The 21,416-nt window shown below is 46.9% G+C and overlaps 2 protein-coding genes and 1 non-coding gene across 4 annotated transcripts in view; 1 reads left to right on the top strand and 2 right to left on the bottom strand.

The window, feature by feature from the left end:
* Positions 1-238: 238 nt before the first annotated feature.
* TRNAM-CAU (transfer RNA methionine (anticodon CAU)) lies at positions 239-311 on the bottom strand. Its single transcript has one exon. It is a non-coding gene; the product is annotated as a tRNA-Met (tRNA).
* A 3,546-nt stretch (positions 312-3,857) lies between these two features.
* MAP1LC3B (microtubule associated protein 1 light chain 3 beta) lies at positions 3,858-11,500 on the top strand. Of its 2 annotated transcripts, none has more exons than XM_088136198.1 (4): positions 3,858-3,994; positions 5,868-5,923; positions 9,854-9,960; positions 10,348-11,500. In XM_088136198.1, the coding sequence occupies exons 1-4, from the start codon at positions 3,955-3,957 to the stop codon at positions 10,520-10,522; spliced, it is 378 nt and encodes a 125-aa protein (XP_087992324.1). In that variant the 5' UTR covers positions 3,858-3,954; the 3' UTR covers positions 10,523-11,500. The 2 variants fall into 2 exon arrangements, with proteins under 2 accessions (XP_087992324.1, XP_007422184.4); XM_007422122.4 differs by lacking the exon at positions 3,858-3,994 and adding an exon at positions 5,370-5,412.
* Positions 11,501-12,382: 882 nt separating this feature from the next.
* The window catches only part of ZCCHC14 (zinc finger CCHC-type containing 14), a 30,449-nt gene continuing 21,415 nt past the window's right edge, over positions 12,383-21,416 (bottom strand). The window contains exons 8-13 of the mRNA XM_007422121.4: positions 20,640-20,925; positions 19,241-19,332; positions 18,277-18,401; positions 17,876-18,016; positions 16,357-17,793; positions 12,383-15,728 (exon numbers count right to left, since the gene is read on the bottom strand). Of these exons, the coding sequence (XP_007422183.3) occupies positions 15,673-15,728; positions 16,357-17,793; positions 17,876-18,016; positions 18,277-18,401; positions 19,241-19,332; positions 20,640-20,925 (2,137 nt within the window). The 3' untranslated portion in view covers positions 12,383-15,672. The remainder of the gene's footprint in view (positions 15,729-16,356; positions 17,794-17,875; positions 18,017-18,276; positions 18,402-19,240; positions 19,333-20,639; positions 20,926-21,416) is intronic.

Consider the following 21,416-nt stretch of genomic DNA (forward strand, 5'->3'; position numbering starts at 1 on the left):
GGGGGCCCGGGCTGCTTCCCTCGCGGGGCCCCGAGCGGCGCGGGGCGGAACTGCACCTCGGCCCGGCAGCAGGCGGTGTCCCAAGCCGGAGCTTCCCCGCGGCTCTCCCCGTGCAGCCCTTCTGCCGCAAAAGCGGGAATCCGGCCGGGCGGGCGTCCCCGGAGGCCTCGCTGGGACCCCCGCCGCGGCTCTCGGCCCCGGGGAGAGCCCAGCCGGGCGGGGAGGAAAAAGTCAGGCTTGCCCCGTGTGAGGCTCGAACTCACGACCTTCAGATTATGAGACTGACGCGCTGCCTACTGCGCCAACGAGGCTCCTGCTAAACGTCTCGCTCCGGAGCCCCCTTGAGGCCCGCCTCTCCCTCTTCCCGGCTCCGGGACCCCCGGCGCCGCCCGCGCGGCCCCTGTTCTCCGGCCCGCGGCTCGGGTCCCGACTGTGGCTGCGCCGGGTCCGACTGGAAAAGGGGGAAAGAGGCGCTCTTCTCTCCCGGGCGGATCGGGAGGCCAGGCTGCGCCGTGTCCGCCCCTGGAGCGGGGCCCGCGGGGGCCGGGTCGCCCCTCTTGCGCGCGAGGCTTTTGCCTCATTTTTTCCAATATTGTTTTGCATCCTGCGTAACCCGTATATTCGATACAGGGCAGGTACTGAAAAAAGCAAACTGTACAACTTCCCCTAGAACCGCGTCCTACACATTTAGAGAACGTTTAAACGAGGTTTCGGAAACGGACGTTATCAGCCTTTAAGTGGGAAGGCTGAACAGGCGATGCGCAACATAAAAATGGATACGAAAGGCTTAAAATATGTCTCCGCGGGAAACAAAATACAAACACTGTATATACTCTGATTTAAAGGCAGTCCCAGTATCAGTAAATCCCTTATTCCCAAAGAATCCGACATGCACATCTAATGGATGCAAGTTGCTGGCATACTCAGTCTCCTCTTGGTGGTCTGTACCGAAAAAAATAAAACACGGTTAAGATAAAGTATTGTAAACTTTATGATTTGTTGTACCCATCACAGTCTTTTATGGTGCAAAACAAGTTTCAGACTACAACTTTCCAGCAGGGAGAGCAGTTAAATGCCTGATCAGAAAAACTGCTATCCGCACACTGTATAGAATCTGATGCATGCTTAATTAGGATTAATCTCCTTTGTCTTTGCCCATATTCAGTGGGGTCCACTTATGAGAAAACATCACCCTGATTGGCTTGAAAGAGTGCAGGAGACTGCAGCTGTGAAAACGCCCAGTTTTGCAGTCCTGGGCACTCTTACTTTGGGATTAAATTCCACCAACTCAGTGGGATTTTTTTCCTGAGGAGTCATACACAAAACTGGGACTGCTGGTTGACAGGCTGAATCTCATGACGTAGTGGATAAGGCAGGCGGCCAAGGATCCTTGAGCGAATGACTCATCACAGCTCTGACTCAATGCATTTAAAAAAATCAATAATCATTAAAGATTCACCAGACTCTGTCACATTGCTGCCATGAAGAAAGCCTTGCCCATCACTATCGGCTTATAGCATCTGCAATATGGGACTCTGTTCAGAGGCAATGTCTGAATGTCTCAGGTTTAACCAAGTTGCCCACTGTTAAACCTGAGAGATCAAAGCCTTGCTTGCTGTGACCCACACACTTTGGTCATCAGGGATGGTCCAAAATATTGTGAGGGCCAAATGGTTCCTCCCCACTTCTCCCCCCACTAGATTGACAGGGACACCAAGCCAGTCAAGTGATTTTAGTTCCCAAAGCAGAAAGTGCCGCTATCTCTTCTTCCCATCTCTCTGAAATGCAGCCACCAGGAGGGCTGTGGGTGCTAAGCCCTTAAAGGCAAAAGTGTAATTTGGAGGAATTTAATGCTAACATCACAAATGCTTTCCACCAGCCCTCTGGAAATTCAGTATCTTCCTACAGCTATCCTAAAGATGATGTTTTCCAGTGGTCACACCTTAATTCTTCTTAAACCAGGCCTTGAAATACATTGAAACTTCTTCTCATTCCACTTCGCAGGTGACCACTGCTGTCCCCCAAATCCTTCTCCTAAAATTCACACCAAGCAAGCAGTTGGTCTCAAACATCTACAAGTGCCTTTTACCCCTAACAGGTGATGAAAGTGGAGAAAGGGATTGAGTTTACATATCACATTTGCTTAATCATGAGTTATCCAGGAGGTTCAGGGAAGATGCTAAACCCCAACAAACCAACTGTTTCATGCTTTAACACTATGTGCTCCAGACTTCTTAATTCAAAAGCAGCTAAATTTGACTGAGGGGTCAATGATGGAGTGGTGGGGAGGATGGAACGGGGAAGCATTATAGCTGTTGGACATAGGTATCCAGAACAATGCACAATGATGTCACACGTGTGATGTCACTGCATACATGACATCACTTACTGTCAGCTCCACTTGGTAGGCCAAACCAGGAAATCAACTCCACAAGAAGGCTGAAACTACCGGTATTGAGATTGACTCAATAAAAAGATATGTTTCGGCCCCTTTTGCCTGGGTCATGGTTCTTGCCTATGTCTGTCAAGGTCATCTTCCTTACTTTCCACAGTCATCTGCCCCCGCCCCCCCGTGACCCTCCTGCCAGGGTAAATATGCCCTTAGTAGGAACTTGGCCTTAGAACAGCCTCACCAAAAAGATCAGGCTAAAGAGTGATCCATTTTGTTCAGCATCTATTTTCCACTCCTCAGATGCAAAGGAAGTATACAAGAAGGCTTTTCAAGTCCCCGTGCCAACCACAGCAGCTTTATGGCTTTTGTGGTTTGTTGGGAGCTGTGCCATCTTTCCTGCCTCTGCGAGCGGGACTAGAAACATTCAGATTCCGCAGCAACCCTGCCCATTGGTTCGGTTTGGTGGCCCGCAGCCCCCCAGTTCCTCTGAAGCGGATATCTTGGCTTTAAAGGTTGTTTTCGACTCTCTTTAGGGCTGTCCTTCCTCCGCTCTGGCACGTTTTCCCAGAGCCAGTTCCTTGCAATTAGCTGCCAGCCCACAGGATCTGCAAGTCCCGCGGCTGATGAATGGATGATGAGCCTCTGTCAAAGCACCTCGTGGAGGCCAAGGATGCCGGATGACGCAGGACAGGAAATGCTCGGCTTGAGTAATCAGGAACGAAGGGCCTGTCCGGGAGGCCTCTGGCCCCGAGCGCGGCAACTGCCCTGTGAATCCCCAGTGGGGAGACGGACGGTGCCAGGGCACCCCACACGGCCAGAAGGGAAGTGCTCTGAGCGGTGCGCAAAAGAAAAGCCAGAAATAAAATAAAGACATAGCACAAAACGGAGTCTGAAAAGCGAATCTTCCAGCAGCACAGCTCCCTGAGGCAAGGCCAGATGAGGATGATGGGCCCCGTAGCCCAGGCATCTGGAAGACAGCCAGGGGGAGTGGATGGGGGGAGGGAAAAAGGCCGCATGCCACTAAGAACGATGGGAGTTGTAGTCCAGGAGCTTGGAAACAGTAAGCTAACGTTTCTGGGGGTGATCAGGAGCCTGGGAGCTGGGGAGGATCGGACCCGTCCCCCTGGAAGGCTTCAGGCCTGGCTGGCTCAGCATGATGGGGGCTGTAATCCCCAACGCCTGGGATGACGTCAGGGCTGGGCCTCCTCCTCCTCCTCTTCCTCCGCCGTCTCCGCCTCAGAGTCGCCATGGCAACCGCAGCGCCGGGACGGGACGCGTTTGTCCCCGACGCGCGCAAGCGTGCTCGCGTCCGGCTCCTCTCCGGCCCCCCTCCCATCGCCAGCGAGCCCGCCGGCTGCGCACGCGCAGCTGAAGCCCGGGAGCGAGCGGGCAGGAGCGCGGCTGCCCTTCTGCTTCCTCCTTCCTCCTCCCTCCTCCCTGCGACGTCAGAGCCCGGGGGCGGGGCGGGCCGGTCAGCTGACCGCGGCGGGTGGGGGCCGGTGAGGAGGCTGCGCGCCGCTGAGGAGGCCGCAGAGACGCGGAGGGGAGCCGCCGCCGCCGCGATGCCCTCGGAGAAGAGCTTCAAGCAGCGACGCACCTTCGGTGGGCACAGGGGCAGCGCAGCCCGGCGCGGGGGCGCGGGGGGCCCTCGGGCCGCGGCGGCGGGCGAGGCCTTTCCGCGCCGCGGGGAGGGGGCACGGCTCCCCTGCGCCCGGGTGGCTGCGGGCGACGGGCGTTGGAATCTTCCCTGAGGAAGGGGGGAGGCGGAGGATGGGGAGGGGGCCGGGAAGAGAGCCCCCCCTCCTTCCCGGCTTATTATCGCTTTCCCCCGGCCTTTGGAGCACGACAGCCCTGCGGAGTAGGCCGGGCGGGCGGGCCGGCCTCCCCCTCCCCTCCCCTCCCCTCCCTCCCTCCTTGCCTGGCCCCCGGACTGCTTGTCCCCCCTCCCAGGAATAGGAGGGGTCTCCGTGGAGGAAGAGCCCCGCACGGGGGACCCAGAAAGCCCCCACGCCCTCCTTTTCCCCAGGAAGCCCCCCCGGCGCCCGGCATCTCCTTGCACCCCTTCGCTCCCCTCGGGGCTGCAAGAGAGGACTTCGGCACCCCAGAAAGACCCTCCCGCCCCCGCCCCGTGGGGTGATGCAAATGGCGGAACGCCGTCCCGGTTTTCTCCTCCCCCCGGAGTGCCCGAGGATGCCCCTCTCCCCCCCCAAAAGCCTAAGCTGGGGAACGCGTCGGGGCAGGGCCTGTTTGTTCGCGGCTGGCCGCCTGGCATCCAGGAGTAAACAGGTCTGGGTGCCAGCCGCTTCCTCCGGGCTCAGAAGGCATTGTCAGCGCGCTGGCAGCGGGCCCGCTTGGCACACCTTCCCTCGGAGGGCGCTTGCCCGCGGGGGGCCCCGGGCGGCTGCTGCTCCTCAAGGGGAGGAGGAGGAGCGGCCAGTCTGTCGGAGCGGGGCCACAGAGCAGGTTTGGGCGCGGGAAGGGCTTGCTTTGGCCTGTCCTTCCTTGGCAAGGGCGGGGGGGGGGGGTTCTGCATTTTCCCAGAGCATCGTTTGTTTCAATAGAGGTGAATAGTGTAGCTCAGGGTTCAACTGTGGAGTCCTTGGGGTTCTCCGAGCTTGGTTCTCTTCCTGCAAGCGTTTCATTACCCGGCTAGGTGAGAGCTGAAGATGTGACCTAGCCGGGTAATGAAACGTTTGCAGGAAGAGAACCAAGCTCGGAGAACCCCAAGGACTCCACATTGTTTGTTTCTCATTTCCTGGGCATTGCCAGGGTTCATACAGCAAACCCGAAGTGAATGCCTCTAATGAGAAGAATTGAACTGCTGGGTTAGTTGTTGTGGTTGTGAAAATGTTGAATCACAGGTGATTATTTCACTAATTACATGGGTGACTGCAAGACTCATTGGAGGATGACCTCTTACAGGCCAGAGGCAGAAGAGTCAAAGAAAATACTTAGCATTCCTCCCCCCACCCCGCAAAAAAAATTGGATTTAATGGCTGGGAGGAAAAGAATCTGCTCTGGTAAGGCTTGTGAATTAGTTTGTTTTTACTGGAGAGTTTTAGGTTCAGCTGTGACTGTGTGTGTGTGTGTGTTGGGTGGTTGATTCTGTTTTTGTTCTGCCTAAACTGGTTTTCCTGCTTCTCTGCTAAGACAGAAGAAGTGGGACTTTGTTTTGTTTTCGAGCGTACTGCTGAAAATGAAAGTAAAGGTCAGATGTGCTGTTTGTTTTCCTTTGCGAAGCCTTATTGCGAAGCCTTATTGCACACAAGCAATCCAGTAGGCCCATATCAGGTGGGGAGGAAATCTCACAAAGAACCTCTGGGGCTTAGCAGGACAATAATAGTCAGGGATGTTTATATTTTTTGAAGAGGTTCATATGGTCTTTTGATAAAGGGTAGCTGATTTTAAACAAGCTTAATTATTTTCTTTTTTTGTGGGATAGAACGTGGTCATGACTTTACTTTTCCCCTTTTAGAACAAAGAGTAGAAGATGTCAGGCTTATTCGAGAACAGCACCCAACAAAGATACCGGTGAGTTGGCTTCCAGCTGTATGTCTGGTCTGTCTAATGGTGAGACCTGATTAACAGTATTTGAGGGCAGAGGGTCTGGGTGGACTAACAATTTCAGTTGATGTAGTCACAATTGGTGAAACATAGTTTGCCCCGCGTTAGGCTTGTTTTCGAGAAGAATAAACATTTCTTTTGCTTCAGAGCTCAATTTCTGATCGCAGCTGGCTTTTCTTTTAATATGTAACTGAATGGAGAAAGGAAATAGACTGAAATAACAGGGAGAACTGGATTCACAAACTTCCAATTTATTTTGAGAGAAGAGGAGGATCTGGAGCGAGAGAATAATTGATTCCAGTCTTTCTCCAATACAGTTTTGAAGTTCCTTTTCTCCAATGTTTCTGTTGACCCTGAGTGAAAAACTCAAGATCGCATACCTCAAAGGGACAGAAAGCATAAATCTAGAGAACCATCGCAAGACAGCAGAAGTAGCATGACCACAAAATAACAGGAATTCAGTCAAATGAATAAAGCCACATTAGATGTTGAAATGTCTGGGAAAGAAGCGATGCCCCTTGTTGATGACAGGCAGCCATCCTCAAAGAGCCTATTTAATAACATTCCCAAAGGCCTGCTCCCTCTTGAATAACTAGTGGGCAAGGAAATACAGAAGAAGGCTTCCAAATCCAAAACTTTGGGGAGCTTGGGTGTTAGAAGACATTTCTTCGGGTCCTTAGTTCTCAAGCTACATACAAAGAGAAAAGGAAGGAAATAGTGGTACAGCTGGGCAGATCAGGGCAGAGGGAATCCGAGGCCCAAGAATAGTTCTGTCCATGAGGATTTCTCAATCCACTTGGAACTCCATCTTCTTTTGTTGACTTCAGCCTTTTGCTGCCCCTGTCACAGAGGGGGCAGGGCAGGCCTGGGGGTGCGGGTTAAGAGTTAGGGATGTTCTCTGAGTCGATGGCCTCTTTCTGGGTTAAACTGCCCATCCTTCTGTTCTATAGGACTGGGTACATAGAGTAGAGGTGGACCACCTCCCAAGGGTCTCCTGAAGTTGTTCCCATCTTTTCCTGAGCCTGTTCTAGGAAAAGATGCAGTTGCTTTAAGGAGCATCTAACAGGCTCAGGGAAGATGATGATTTATTGCATTTATACGCCATCCCAATTCCCAGCAACTCTTGACAGCTTACAAATTGTTAAAAACATTTAAATACAAGGAAACCACCACAACAAAAATTAAAATGACAGAAATGACTAAACCTGATGAGAACAAAGAAAAAAGGGCTTCCATTACCCTCGCCAAAGGCCTGGGTGAATGCAGAATGCCCCTGCGATGCCAAGCAGACCCTTGCCTGCTTCTAGTCCAGTGACAGGCCCAGGGAGGGTGCCAAGTGACTGTGTTTGCCTGATTCGGCTGGTTCAGACGCTTGTGCAGTTATTGGGCAATTCCCGTTGCAGGCAGTGCGCAATTCTGGGAACCTCCTTAGCCAGGGAGTGCCCACTCTCTTAAGTTCTCCGCTCACTGCAAAGAAGGATATGAAACAGTCATTTTCCAGTCATGTTTTTCTCCATCAGAGCAAGGAGCAAAATCCAGAATAGCCTGACTGGGATTGTCAGCATTATAGATCAGCCAGGGGCTTACCCCCCCCACCCCTTTCTCCCCTTCCCTCTGGATTGTCCGGATCAGTGGCTGATTAGGCTGTCTGCAAAACATGCTACCCCTCCCCCCGGGTTAAGGGGGTCTTGGATGTTGGGCCAGTCTGGAGAGGCTTCTGCCCCTGATCAGTTTGCCATTTCAAAGAAGGGAATCAGGCCAACCGCAGGGAACAGACTTCTGAAAGGCTGTTGGATATAGCTGCTGAGATAGTGTTTGCAATTTTTTTTAATTCATTTTTTTTGCTAGAGGTTACACAGCAGTATTCTGCGGTCTTTCATAATAGCCTGTGAACTGAAGAGATGATGGCCAGATGGGGCAGGGTAATTTCTGTCAAATAAGGCAGTAAAAAAAAAGGAATAAGTCTGCATTTATTTTCTTTCTTAACTTACGTAATTGGTTGGTTTGTTCATTTATGTTGTAATACAGTACTTATAATCTACCCCATTTGCAGGAACTCTGGGCAGTGTGTAACATCAGAGGAAAAAAATAACACAGAATAAATAACTAGATGAAAACTAGTATAAGAAAACAAAAATCAAGCATTGATAAAACCCAAGATAGGTAGCAGCAGCAGCCAGAAATAAAATCTCCTAAATCTTAACCTTGACTAATCCATCTAGGAATGACGGTATTAGAAGGGAGTTCTGTGACTGGATACCTGAACTGAGCTTTCTGGTTCCCAGCTATGCCATCGTTCTCTCTTGCAAGATGTCACATAGATGTATTGTTTTTATTTACAAGATGTGGTAGCCTTGTAGATTTATGTTCCTGGTGTTACGTTTGAGTCTTTCTGGCCCAGATATGTTGGACTGCAGTTCCTATAATCCTTGGTTAGTGGTGATGCTGGCTGGGAATTATGGGAGAAGGTTGGAAAAGGCTGGTAGATTTTGCTTCAGTGCATAGATTCTCCCTCAATTACACTCATCAGTCTTGCATAGCATACTTTTTAAAAAATCCACTGTTTTCAGTATAACATACTGCCCAATAACATGTATTTAGGGTCAGATTAAAGTTGTAGGGGGAAAAAAATCTTGTGCAAAATACTGTGCTGTTAAAGTTTCTTTTAACTGGTGACTTTTTTGTAATTTGAAGAATTGTGAATTTCACAGCTCTTTCAAAGCCCAAGTTTTCTTTTTCAACGATAGTAATAACAATTTCATTGAAGGAACAGATCTGACGGAGGGATCCTGTCAGCATGTTTTTGCAAGTAGCATATTTAAATGTTTTTTTTTTCAGTGTCCAATAGAGCAGAAAACAAATGGCACAAAATAATCACGTCTCTTATCTAATTCTGTCTTCTTTCTAAACACACAACTCCTTCTATAGAAAAAATGGAAATTGTTATTTGAGGAACATTCATTTTTAGGTTTGAAGCCCAAATAGTCCTTTTCTTTTCCTTTTTTTCCCAAAAAGAACTAACAATGGAACAAAGCAGTTACATCCAGTTCCATTTTTATACCTGTCATATGATCTCTTTAGTCAAATCAAAGTCATGGCAGCTTTAAATAGGCTTACATAATCTCCTTCAGGAGCATTTTTCTATTTCTGAATGCCACATCTAAGTTGTCCATTTTCAAGATAACCCCCTTTTGCTCGACAAAGAGCCCAGTTACGTTATAAGGTAATAGCAGACACTGTTCTATAAGAGTGTTCAAACTGATTTTTCAGAGCATGCAAACAGTGATTAAAAGATCTCAAATGATGGATTCTTCTGAGCCTATCTTCCTGTATGCACTTTGTCTGGGAGCCAGTCCCACTGAAATTTATACCATGAACATCTTGTATGTGGTGTTTGGCTGATCAGTTTTTTAGAAAACAGAGTGTTACTTTTCAGGTCGAAGAGCTTTTGTCGGGGGCCATATTTACATATTTACAGAGGACTTTGGGGCAAATGTTGGGGGGAGGAGGATGATTTTGCAATGCTTTTCAAAACATCCCTTTTGTTACCCCGACTTCTGTGATTTCTCCTGCAGTCGCTTCGTCTTGTTCTGAACCTATCATGGTAATTCTGGACACACTCCACCAGGATTTTCGTTAAAGTAAAGGCAGCTATGGAGATCCATGAGTTTCAGTACAGGCTTCGTGTTGTTCAATGTATTGGTTTTAAATACCGCAAGTAGGAATTGCTGGTGTGTTGACAATACGAACCCCCTGTCTGTAGTACAAGTGATGTTAAATGGCATCCATTAGAAGAACATTGTTCCATTTTGTGCCAATCCAGTCATAAAATGTGGATTTAAAGTTGTACGACTATGGCACTCCAGCGTTTGCCTCTACTCTTGGCATCTTTTCTAGGTAATTATCGAAAGATATAAAGGAGAGAAGCAGCTTCCTGTTCTGGACAAAACTAAGTTTCTGGTCCCAGATCATGTCAACATGAGTGAGCTTATCAAGATAATCAGGTATCCCATCTAGTATTACTTTAGGCATGGCTGGCTGGGGAATTCTGGGAGCTGAAGTCCACCCATCTTGGTTCCGTGCATCGGAGGAGATGGAGAGTTGGGGATATGGGGGAGAAGGATTTGGTTTTGTCAATTTAGAATCTGTGACGCCTGGATGACTTTGGTGCTGCCAGCTGCTCAAAAGGGAGAGCAACCACCCGGCTGGAAAATGCTTGCTTGGCGAGGTCAACTTAGCTGTACGAGTCATTTGGTGATCCTTTCTGGACGGGATAAAGAGATGGTTATCCAACGGGGAGTTCCCAAGGCTAGACCTGCAGTGACTGCTGCTGAGCTGAACACCGGGGTTCCCGGCACATCGTTCCTGACAGTTTTCCTTTCTCCTTCCAGACGGCGGCTGCAGCTGAATTCCAACCAAGCTTTCTTCTTACTGGTGAACGGACACAGCATGGTGAGCGTTTCCACACCCATTTCGGAGGTGTACGAAAGTGAAAAGGACGAGGACGGATTCTTATACATGGTGTATGCTTCGCAGGAAACGTTTGGCATGAAATCCTCCGTGTAAACACCCTACCCATTGGCTTGTAGCCTAGCCTAGTTTTACACCCCCCCCAGGAAAAAGAAAGGGATGTCATGTCACCGACCTGCTCAAAGTAGTTGTGCTTTGCGGGTGTTCTCAATGTCCTTTCATTTTGTTTGTAAATATTTAACAGACGAGTGCAGTACGGACAAGCAGCCCAGCTTCGTAGACTTGCTATAAATTTGCACAGGCCTATTTGCTTTTTAAAAGCCTCTGGGATTTGAGCAAGACCCTAACATGCATGTTAAGTTGACAATAAAAAGAATGTTTGCGTTACTCACATCATAGGAACTGGGCTGAATGTTAAGTAGCGAACTGAAATACATCTGTGTGATATATCCTGTTAATTTATATTTCAGCTCCTAAAAATGGCTTTTCCTGAAAGGAAACACATAGGAGTAAAAGTCTGCTTCTTTGAATTTCTTGATGTTTGGAAAATCAGTGCATGTGGTGGAGGGAGGGGTTCATTCCCCAATATCAACAAAATACCAGATTGCTCATTATAACTATATATCAAGCATAGCTTTAGTTTAGGAAGTGTGTATTTTAAAACTAGGTTATGTACTTAACAGTTGAAACTTTAATACATTTGTATTCTGTCATGCATCTTTTTTTTTATCAAATCCGTCCATCTCACCCTCAAAAAAAGAGGGCTTCCTTTTATCCTTCAAATGGTATTGAATGCTTGTTTTGAAGAAAAGGATTTTGCAAATAGCAGATGCAAGCCTTCTGGATCAGGTACAGGCAAAGGCAAGCTTCTTAACCATTGAAATTGTGTATTTTTGTGCACATCTGTGCATATTCATCTTTCTACCTGCCACGTTCTTGAACTGGAATAGGTGGAACCAAGATTGAATCTGCATTGCATCCTTACTGAAAACCTTGGTTTCCTTCAATTTAAATTTCACACTGAGCATAATTTCACTTTATTAAAGACTAGGCTGTATCTAAAATTACAAAGAATATGTGTGGATTCTATCACTAAAACTTTGTATCTACTGCATGTTGACTGAATTTTCATTTTACTGTTAACACAATATGCCCTATGCAAAAGGAGTATTTCAGATAGCTGTTTTGATTCTTCAGAAATGTAGTAAATTTACTCTTATATTAATGTGCAGATATGATCGTGTGATAGGAAACTAGCCTCCAGCAAGCAAGAAAAGCAGTGCTAAATCTCAGCACGCTGCATGCTCTCACTCTGATTGGCCATTTGTACCAACGGATTGGATTCACCTGTTCAGGGTTTGCTTTTAAAATAGTCACTGTGAGATCTCATTTTATTGTAAAAAATGTAATATCTTCTGTTCAATTTGAGTTCTTCATGATAGACCGCCCTCTTAAGCATTGAATGACTACATCTTGTTGCTTTCTTTTAAAAAAGTGTTGACGTGGGTAGTTCCGTCCCAAGCGATTGAAAAGTTGTCTTCGAGAAGTCCGCCCAAAACCTGGCCCGTTGTTCCGCTGTGTTTGGTTTAGGTGGCACTTCATTGCAGATTGAATGGGTGTGGCTATGAAGCCTCTGAAAGTCAGGATCCAGCATTTTATGTAAAACGACACCAAGAAATCAGTGCAGGAATAGAACATTAAAGCAGCTGCCTTCGACCTCGTTGCTTGGAACCATGGCTCCTAGGATTCCAGGTCGCCATTGCTGCTAGCTGTGCTGGGTGGGAATTCGGAGTGGCAATTCTAATGCAGCTAGAGAGGACTGGACCGTGAAGGCTGTAATAAAAGAAATGCCTGTTGAGTAGATTATTGCCTAGCCCATAGCCTGCAGCATGGCCCTGCCTCCTCTTGCAGAAAGTAAGCAGAGTTCAGTACAATCTGCCTACGAGTCCCACTTCCAAGGATGCCCTTTGCCGCTCTGTTGCTGAAAACAGCTTGCACCAAGCTTTGCCATCTTTAGCCTCAACTGAGAAGAAAACATCAACTGAGGATAACTGAAAAGACACTGCGGTCTTTTATTTTTTCAGTACATTAAATTTACTCAGATAAAAACATTCTAAAAATGTACAATTTTACCTTTAACAAAGTATAATAAAACATAAAAATCCCAATACCAGAATACTTGACATTTACAATTCAAAATCATATTAGGTAAATATTAAATATTTACAAAACTTTTGATATTTATATAAAGTTACATGCACATTTTGTAATACTAGGTGTAAAAGAAATGGCTCGAAACGGGCAAAGGAGTGTCTTTTGTTCCAAACAGAAAACTGTAACTGGAAAACACATTAACCTGCAATTTTGGGACACGAGTGTTTCCTACAACAGTTAGAATTTAGTTTACAGAGATAATTCCAAAGGAAGATACAGTGAAAATTGTGGATAGTGGTAGCTTTCTGAATTGCTGCCATCCTTAATTTCTGCTTTCGGGTATAGCCTGTTAAGGGGGTTGTGGATAAGGCTACTTGTCTGCAACAAGAGCACCCGTTGCCAGCATAAGGAATCTGGTCAGTTATGATTATTTGGGCCTTAAAATGAAGTATCGTATCTGGTGGAGTGTTTTCTCTGGGTGTTTTGGAGTGTTCACTTCAGGATAATATGAAATACATGATTTTTAACGATTAGAAAGGTTCTCTCTCAAATCAGTTGCTAGCTTGCAGTTTTGTGGTGCTCCATTAAGTTCTTATTAGCTAAACTGCATACCTGGCAGGTGTCCTACAGTACAGTCAGTGAAAATAGTCTCCTCCAATACAGACTCTGTCTGGTTTTTAGCAAGGAAATACTTCATCCCCTCTCGGCTAGGACTTTGGGTGATTCTGCAATTATGTGCTGTTGTTTACAACATGACTTGAGTCACATTCTTTCAAGTCCTTCAGTGCAAAGTTGCAGCCAAACTGAGGCACACAGTTAGTGTTTTAAAAAGGGCTTAATCGCTCCTGCACGTGAGGCCTGCTGTGAGCATCTATTCCGGTATGAAACACTGCCAACCACTTCATGTCTGAATAGTGGAGAATATGAATAAAGTTAGATCAACAAGGCAAACCTAATACTTTCAGAGGTAAAACAAGACAGCGAGCTCAAGCTTTCTTCTGGGGGCTCCGTTGCATTTTCTCTGCAGCTGTATTATAGCAAAGCAGTTCTTTTTGAAAGTGGGATGGCTGACAAAGGGCTTCTTCCGTGGGAAAGAAAATCACACATTTTTTAATCGCACAGATGTAATGGAGGCAGGTTTCTAGAGGCTTCCCAATTAAAATACCCAATAAGGGTTTTATTCTTCTAAGTTTGTGTGGTGGTAGGATTCCTTTTTTTAAAGAATGGACATTTGGCTCTTAGCACATATTCCAGACTACTAGAAGCATTCTCAACTTGAAGAGTAAACATGAACTGAAAGATGTAATGACCATGGCAGGTTGCTTCTACTCATGGCAAGATCATTAAGGCAAAGTAAACTGCTGAGTTCCCATCCATTTTGGGTACAATTTTTCGATTTTCCTAACAGTAACGGTGTATAGCAGCAGCCTCAATAATTCAGGGTATTACAGATGAAGTTTACATATTATGATCTTGACATACTGATTTTAACAGCAGCCACGTTATTACCCCAGAGTTCAGGGGGAATAAAGTTCAGCTAACTGAGTCTGTCTCACACCCATCTAACACTGTTTTGGTGAAGCCAAAGTGAGGATATGGAAGTCTAGTACTCCATTGCATAGAAATAACTGAAGTTAGATGCAGGCCTGCTAGAATATCAGTTTCAAAGGCAACAGATGAGCACAGGAATAAAACTGAATTGCTGCTTTACAGAAAGCAGAGTGAAGTTACTGACATTCCCACTCCCACTGTTCAGAGCGAAGCTCTCTTGTACTACAGAACAGCACACAGCTTTTCACAATTTCATATGTATTCAGTGCGGAGACCCAGCCGATCCCACTCCCCTGCCCAGCCACACTGAACTCATTTGGCAGACCTCTGCAACCGCTTTGCGTGCCCACAGTACGACTACGCCATGAGGCAGTTCAAACTTCAGTCCTATCAATGAAGCAAGAGAGCTGCAACCAATGCAGCAGGTAGAATTGATTTTAAAAACCATTGCCTCCCTTTGGCCGATAAATCCACATTGTCTCAACTCTATTGTATAAGCGCTACTGGCTGCTACCTAGTTATCAAAGCTAATAGTTTATAGCGTACATCGAATGAAGAGGCAAACTATAAACTTTTCTAAGTAATGAAAAGGTATGCTACTGTATTTGACGCTGTGCCTTCTAAATCCCACAAACTCCTGGAAGAGTCTGAATTTTAAAATTTATTACAGATGCAGAATACCATTTCCTATGGCAGAAACCACTGCACTGTTAACAGTTCCTTAAGTTGCAGAAGAGAATTTTAAAAAAAATACCACTGAGTTTGAGTCTCTGGCACTAGACCCTTGGAAACTAAGTTTAATCCATAGCTGGTAACTTAGTTCTACATAAGAGTAATTGCTGACAAGCATTATCATAACTGTTTCCAGAATGAAGCAAAACATTCACCTCTGTTCTTTGGGAAGAAAGAGAGGATTAAGTTTTCTTTATTAGAAGACCACGTAGCCTGCTGGTGCCTGTTTGTTTCCAACGGTTAGAACATCTCTTCCACTGATCTCAGTTTGCTAGAAGTGCAGATAGTCAGAACAGAATTATACATTCTTCTGTAGTGCAACCCTTTAAAATCCCAGAGTGTAGTGCCTGATTTGTTTTGAGAAAAAGTAGATATGTTTATCTAGCTTCAGAAGTTAGGAGTCCAGCAGGTGAATGGCTACTGCACCATCAGCCTCTAGCTCTCGCTCCAGATTCTAACATAGCTGCCCAGGAGTTTAAGTTTCCAGCATGGAAGGTCAAAGTATGGCAACATTCTTCAGCAAAAGTGCAGGAGTTTCTATACAACAGAAAAGACAGTTGGCCAGTCTCACCTAGCATCTGGGAGATCCAACATTAAGATCTGCGTTATCGTTTTGGCAATTCAGGAAAAACGGGCTTGAAAGCCCCCCCTAAAATTTCAGTTCCTTCCTAGTGTTGAAGTAGAGCACCTTTGGATTAAAAAAATAACATTAATAAGCTCAACAGATAAGACTCCTTAGGTTCCAATCTGAAGTTTCCTAATTATCTCATGGCTTCTGCCATCACAAAATATTGCATCTGAAGTTAACGTCAGTCTGTGGACTCTAAACTCTCGGCCGGGGGAGCATATTTTAACCGAAATGTACCTGAAGAAAAAAGAAGGAATGCAAATTAGCATATTATACCATTCAGATTGTAAGAACCCCAATTTAGATTTGGGAATACGGTCATTGCTAATCTTACAGAGAGCATTTCTGTAAGGAAATCAAGCCCGCTTGGGGGCTATATGGAGTGCATTCCCAGGACTTCTGCTGTTTGAGGAATGGGGCAACACATCTCACAAGATTTTCAGGCTCAGCCTCCTCATGCCAGAATAAGCGTTTACCCCTTCAGCTCTTTCTGTACTTTAGAACGCTGCAAAAAATGTTTCTATGTTTTTTTATATTCTGCCTTTCCTCTCAGCGTTCAGGAGAGTACATGTGGGAACCTGTCCTCATCTTGTCCTCGTGCTAACCTTCTAGAGTAGACTGGGCAGAGAGGGAGGACTTAAACCCGGGCCTTCTGCATCCCAGTCTGAGTCCTTCACGGCATCAGATCAGTGCTTCTGCTTCAGGCCATTAGCTGGCCAGGGTCAACCCTGGCAAAGCACAGCAAACCCTTACTTGCGTTTCCAATGGGGCTGTCTGTCTGCTCCTGTGCCCAGAACCACAGTCCCTGACTGCGTATTTTGTGCCCCCGACCAACTCCGCCTTCAGCAAGTGCACCACCCCTCACCTTGTCGATTGAAATCCATCGGTGGCTGCTTGCAGTCTTGAGCTCTGTGGCCGCTGGCTCCGCAATTATAACAGGAAAGGTTCCCAGGCTTTTTGTGCCCTGCGCCACTATTGTTGTTCACCATCCCCTGTGCCTGATACACCCCTGCAGTGCCGGCCATAAAGCTTTGCATCGGGGGCACCGCAAACGCGGACTGTCCGCTCATAAGGGAGTCCGGCGCGGGGCCGCCGCTGTAAGGAGAGTGGACCATAGGGAAAGCTGAGCTGCTGTTATACTGCTGGGTGTTGACGTAGCCGTTGCTGCACAAGGGACTGAAGGGGAGGAAGGGGAAAGTAAACATTGACGGTGCTGAAAAGGGGTGCTGGAAGTAGTTCGCGTAGCTAACAGTCATGCCGCTCGAGCCGCAATTCCCGCTGCAGCCGCAGGAACTGCACACCATGCAGCCGGGCGGCTGTTGCTGGTGGTGGTGATGGTGGTGATGGTTCTGATTGGGGACGGGAATGTTCCCCGCGGAGCTGCCGCCCCCACTGTAGAAACTGTTCTCCGCGGCTGAGGACAGCGTGGGGCTGGAGCTGGGGGGAGGGCAGCTGGGGAGACTGCTCATGTTGGCAAAGGAGGTGGCTAGGTGGCTGCTGGAAGAGGCAGGGTTGCTGTTTGCACAGAAGGTGCTGCTGGGCATGGGGGCGACTGGCATGCTGCTCATGGCAGAAAAGGCCACTTTGGTGTTGGCTGTGTACAGAGCAGTCCGAGGACTTATTATTGCTGGGGACACGCTGAATTGCATACTGTTGGAACAAGACGACGGCCCGACGATGGTGGAGTCTGTGGGGACGGACGACGAGACCAGGAGCTTGATTGGGGGGCGTGCCATGTGGAAGACCGTGCTCGACGTGACGGTGGCCGTGGTGCTGGTTTCCACTAGGATGCCTGGCTGCTGGGAGGTCTTCACCACTCGGTCTAGAGTGGGCGTGTGCACGATTTTGGACCGTGGGCCAAAATGAATGGAAGGTGTGGCGGAGCCGTTTTCAGGGACCCCGGAGAGCACTTGGAGGGGCTGATGCGGAGAGGTTGGTATCCTGTCCACCATGGCGTTTCCAAAGCTCTTCTCCATCTTGACGCTATTTTGAGGTGGCCCGGCGGAGAATTTTGTCCTGTCTTCTAAAGGTAAAAGCGAGTGCATAGATGAAGAAAGGAGCTTCATGTCTGTATTCCCACGCTCTGATTTGTGCATAGAGTTTAATATCCTAATTGGATTGATGTGAGAAGAGCCGGCAGCCATCATCTGCACCGGCAAGGAGTGGTGAGCGGACGGACTAGACCCTGCCTCGTTCTGTACTGGTAAAACCTGAGCGGTGGGCCTGGCTGAGCTGGAGCTGAAGTGATTCAGGATCGTCACTGGCTTCTCCTTCTCGGGGGGCTCCGGGTGGATCTCTAAACCTGCAAGGCAAACGGGATCAGCCACAGCACGTCCACTAAATGAGGCACAGATGCTGCAGCACAATGAAACGGAGGTCCTTACGCCTCTCATTCTCCTCAGCGCTGTCAGAGCTCTCCTCCCGGGGCTGGATTCCCGTGGGGCTGGAGGAAGAGCTGGAGGATGCCGAGGAACTTCCTTCACGGGGCGGGGTGGAGACGGGCTGATCCACATCCACGTGCAGTTCTTGGGGAGGGAAGCAGAAATCCGTGTTAGAAAGGAGAACGCGAGGGCTGCAATTAAACAAGATGCCTTCTAACCGAAGGCATGGTCTTGTAAGTCACAGGCCTCCCTACCGAAATTTGACTAAAGGAACAAGAAAACAAGAGTACTGTTTAGGATAACTTGGTCCTAGATCTCATTCATCAGGAGTTAGATTAGCAGAGACAGCTCAAGACAGCACCAATGCCAGAAGCACGCTCATCCCAAACTTAAGACCCCTTTACCTGCTGTATGGTTCCCACGCATGTTCTGTATAGGGCTGATGTGAGTAGTGGGAGGAACTCTGGCCACCCCAGTGCTCACAGATGGGGAGGGTGCTGGGTTCATGGTCCGTTTCTCTGACTTTTCTCTGCAGCAAAACAAAAAAACAAAAAAAGTTGACAACACAATCATAAAATGTCTTCTAGCCAGATTGCGGTCTTCAGATACACCCATTTCTAATCCCTTTCCCAACTCCAATAAACACGGTTTTTCTGTGAGCACGTGAGATTGTTCAGAACTAGTTCAGGTACACCTCAGCTTATGGCCATTAGTTCAGAGACCATGCAAAGTTGTGACGGCGCTGAACAAATGGTACTTACGATGGGTCCTCCTAGTTCCGGCCATCGAAGCATCCCAGCGGTCATATAATTGCAATCTGGGTGCTACGTGCCTGGCTCACAGTTACGACATTGCAGCCTTGCGATCATAATTTCCGATGTTCCCTGCCAGCTTCCCACATAGTAAATTGGGAAGCTGACAGGAAGTTGGATGGCATGGTCACATGAAAGGGACTGCCAGAATTGCTATCGCTAAGCAACACAGACATGTGATGTTACGCTTTATGACTATGTTGCTTAGTGACAGCAATTCAGGCCCTAATTGCCGTTGTAAGCCGAGGACTACCTGTATTGGCCACTGTGATACAGGAACGTTCTGGAACAGAAATCTAATGACCCTCCCATAGAGGATCAAATCTGTCCCAGTGTGGAGGACAGATTCCCCATAGCCTGACCAGCATTTAAAGAAAAATCAAGTATGCCCTGTTCTATATTAGCTTAATACAGAACAGTACTATTTTAAGAACATAGAATGCATTCCTAAGTTGTTTGGAATTATTTGTTAAAAACCAAGTTTATTCAGAATTAGTTACAAATCACACCGCAGAGGAAAACAGCATAGGTTTCTTTGGCTGACTCTGATACCTACTTTTCCAATTCCAGCTGGGTCTTGAGCTTCTTCTTTGCTCCCATGGTGAGGGTTTCAAACTTATTCAGATCTTCTTCAGTGAGGCTCAAGAACTTGTACAGAAAGGAATATCAATTTTATAGTGCACAGATACTTGGCATGCTTTAAAATGGTGTGCAATTCAACATGAAGCTTCCTTCATTGAGTCCCCTTAACATTGTTTTTAAAATTTAACGCTCCACAAAGGCACTAGTCCTTGGGGAGACAGAAACAACAAATGAGTATTTGGATGGAAGAGACCCTGCCTGAGCCATCAGTCACCAGAGCACATTCAGTACTCTTAATTCACGGCTGTCATGGGGGCAAGTATGCTGGATCTTGGTATCTGCTGAAAGGGTGATAATCCACCTTTCTCAAAGCTACTCCTCTGACTGTTGGGCTGTAACTCTCTTCATCCAGGCTTCATGCGACTCTGTGATCTGCCATGTTTGGAAAAGCACCACTCTCGAGAGGCCTGATGGAGCGATCTCTCTCTTAACCAGACACACAGGTTCACTTGCGGATGCAAGTGAAGTGGCCCCGAAGGCAGAAGGGCACCACTGCGTGTTACTGCCCATTCAAGGGATTACCAGGGACAATACCCAAAGCCACAGGAGCACACAGATAATCAGCACATTTTCTAGACATAAAAACATTTGTCAAACTGAGAATATTAAAGCAGGCATAATGAATTGGGATATATTCCAATAAAATACAGAAAAATATTAAAATGATAAAATACCAAATTCAATTTATAGCTAAAGGTACACCACGATATTCAGATTAAAAACATACTAGAAGATGCACGTTAGAGCTCCAGGTTCAAGCGACTTATGATTAATCTCCGCCAGAGGGCACCCCGGTGTTGTTTTAATCCAGAATAAGGTGGTAGTAGCTTTACAACATACATGTCCGAAAAGAACTGCCACAAAAGCCATTTTAAAAGTGCTGTTCATCTAAGTAAAGCCTACACTGGCAGAGCTCTTTCCTAGATTATCAAAGGACTCTGCCTGCTAGAACTAGAATTTGTGGGTCGTGGAACTGAGTCTGTGTAGTTCAGTTTTTATACAAAAAAGAGAAATAACTACAGTATGTGCTGGATATCACAAGGAAGCTTCTAAAAAACCACTATAAAAAAGCATACAATATTCTGAGTAGGACTCCCATAGAAAGATGATGATGATGATGATCATCATCATCATCAACTTAAAAACTGCCCAAACCAGTTTAAGTTAAACTAGTTAAATAAGCCACGTCAACAATTATGACTACAGTTGTTAAGTCTTTTCAAAGATTTGCTTTTTCTAAATAGATCATGGGATAAAGGCAGCAACAGAAAAGAAAATAACACTATATTCTCCTGGTAAACCTCGCATCTTACCTTCTCCATTGTCAGCTGTTTAAAAACTGGATAGTACTTGTGCAACCGCAGTTTCCGGAGCCAATCTAAAATCCCATTTTGCTCCTGGGCCTGTGGGGTTTGCGGACTCGAAGTCATTAAAACAGGGGAAGAGTTTTCTATCTGGGTGCGGCTGCACGATAATGCAGATCCAGTCCCACCTGAATGAGAGCAGTGTGAGAGTGCAACTGCTGCAGCAGCGGGATGGGGCATGTGATGCTGAAGACTGTTCTGTGCAGACTGGACACCAGCAACCCCGCAGATGGGTCTGTTGAGAGAGAAGGAAAGCCAAAGAGGAATTATTCGTTCTCTAAGAACTAACAGCACTGTTACATCTCCAAGAAGGTTGCTGGACCTTTGATGCTTTTAACTGCGTATTTCTAAAACGTCAAAAGCCAAAGGACTGTAAGTTTAAGGTGACACTTAATCCACCCCTTTAAGTTAGGGAGCCCTTGATCTAACAGCGCTTGATGAGCTGCCTTCAATGGTAGATGTATCATCCCACCATATCCTGCACGCTCATTTCAAGACAAGTCTCTTGCAGACATTTACATTTAGAAATAGCATGATTCAGGATGTTTGTCATGGATCTCCTTCTACAGTAATGCTTATATTTGGGGATTTACTCTCATGGAACAACACACGTAGAAAATACTTCAAGGGAACAGTATGGATTTGCAGTACAACTTCAGATTTTCCAGGTTAAAACTCTACACACGGAAAGCAGCAATCAGAACCAGCTCATAGAATGCATCAGCA

Source organism: Python bivittatus, unplaced genomic scaffold, assembly GCF_059951505.1.
Source record: "Python bivittatus isolate LINGU-HERP-01145 unplaced genomic scaffold, Pbiv_v1 ctg000190_np1212, whole genome shotgun sequence".
Classification (NCBI taxonomy): Eukaryota; Metazoa; Chordata; class Lepidosauria; order Squamata; family Pythonidae; genus Python; species Python bivittatus.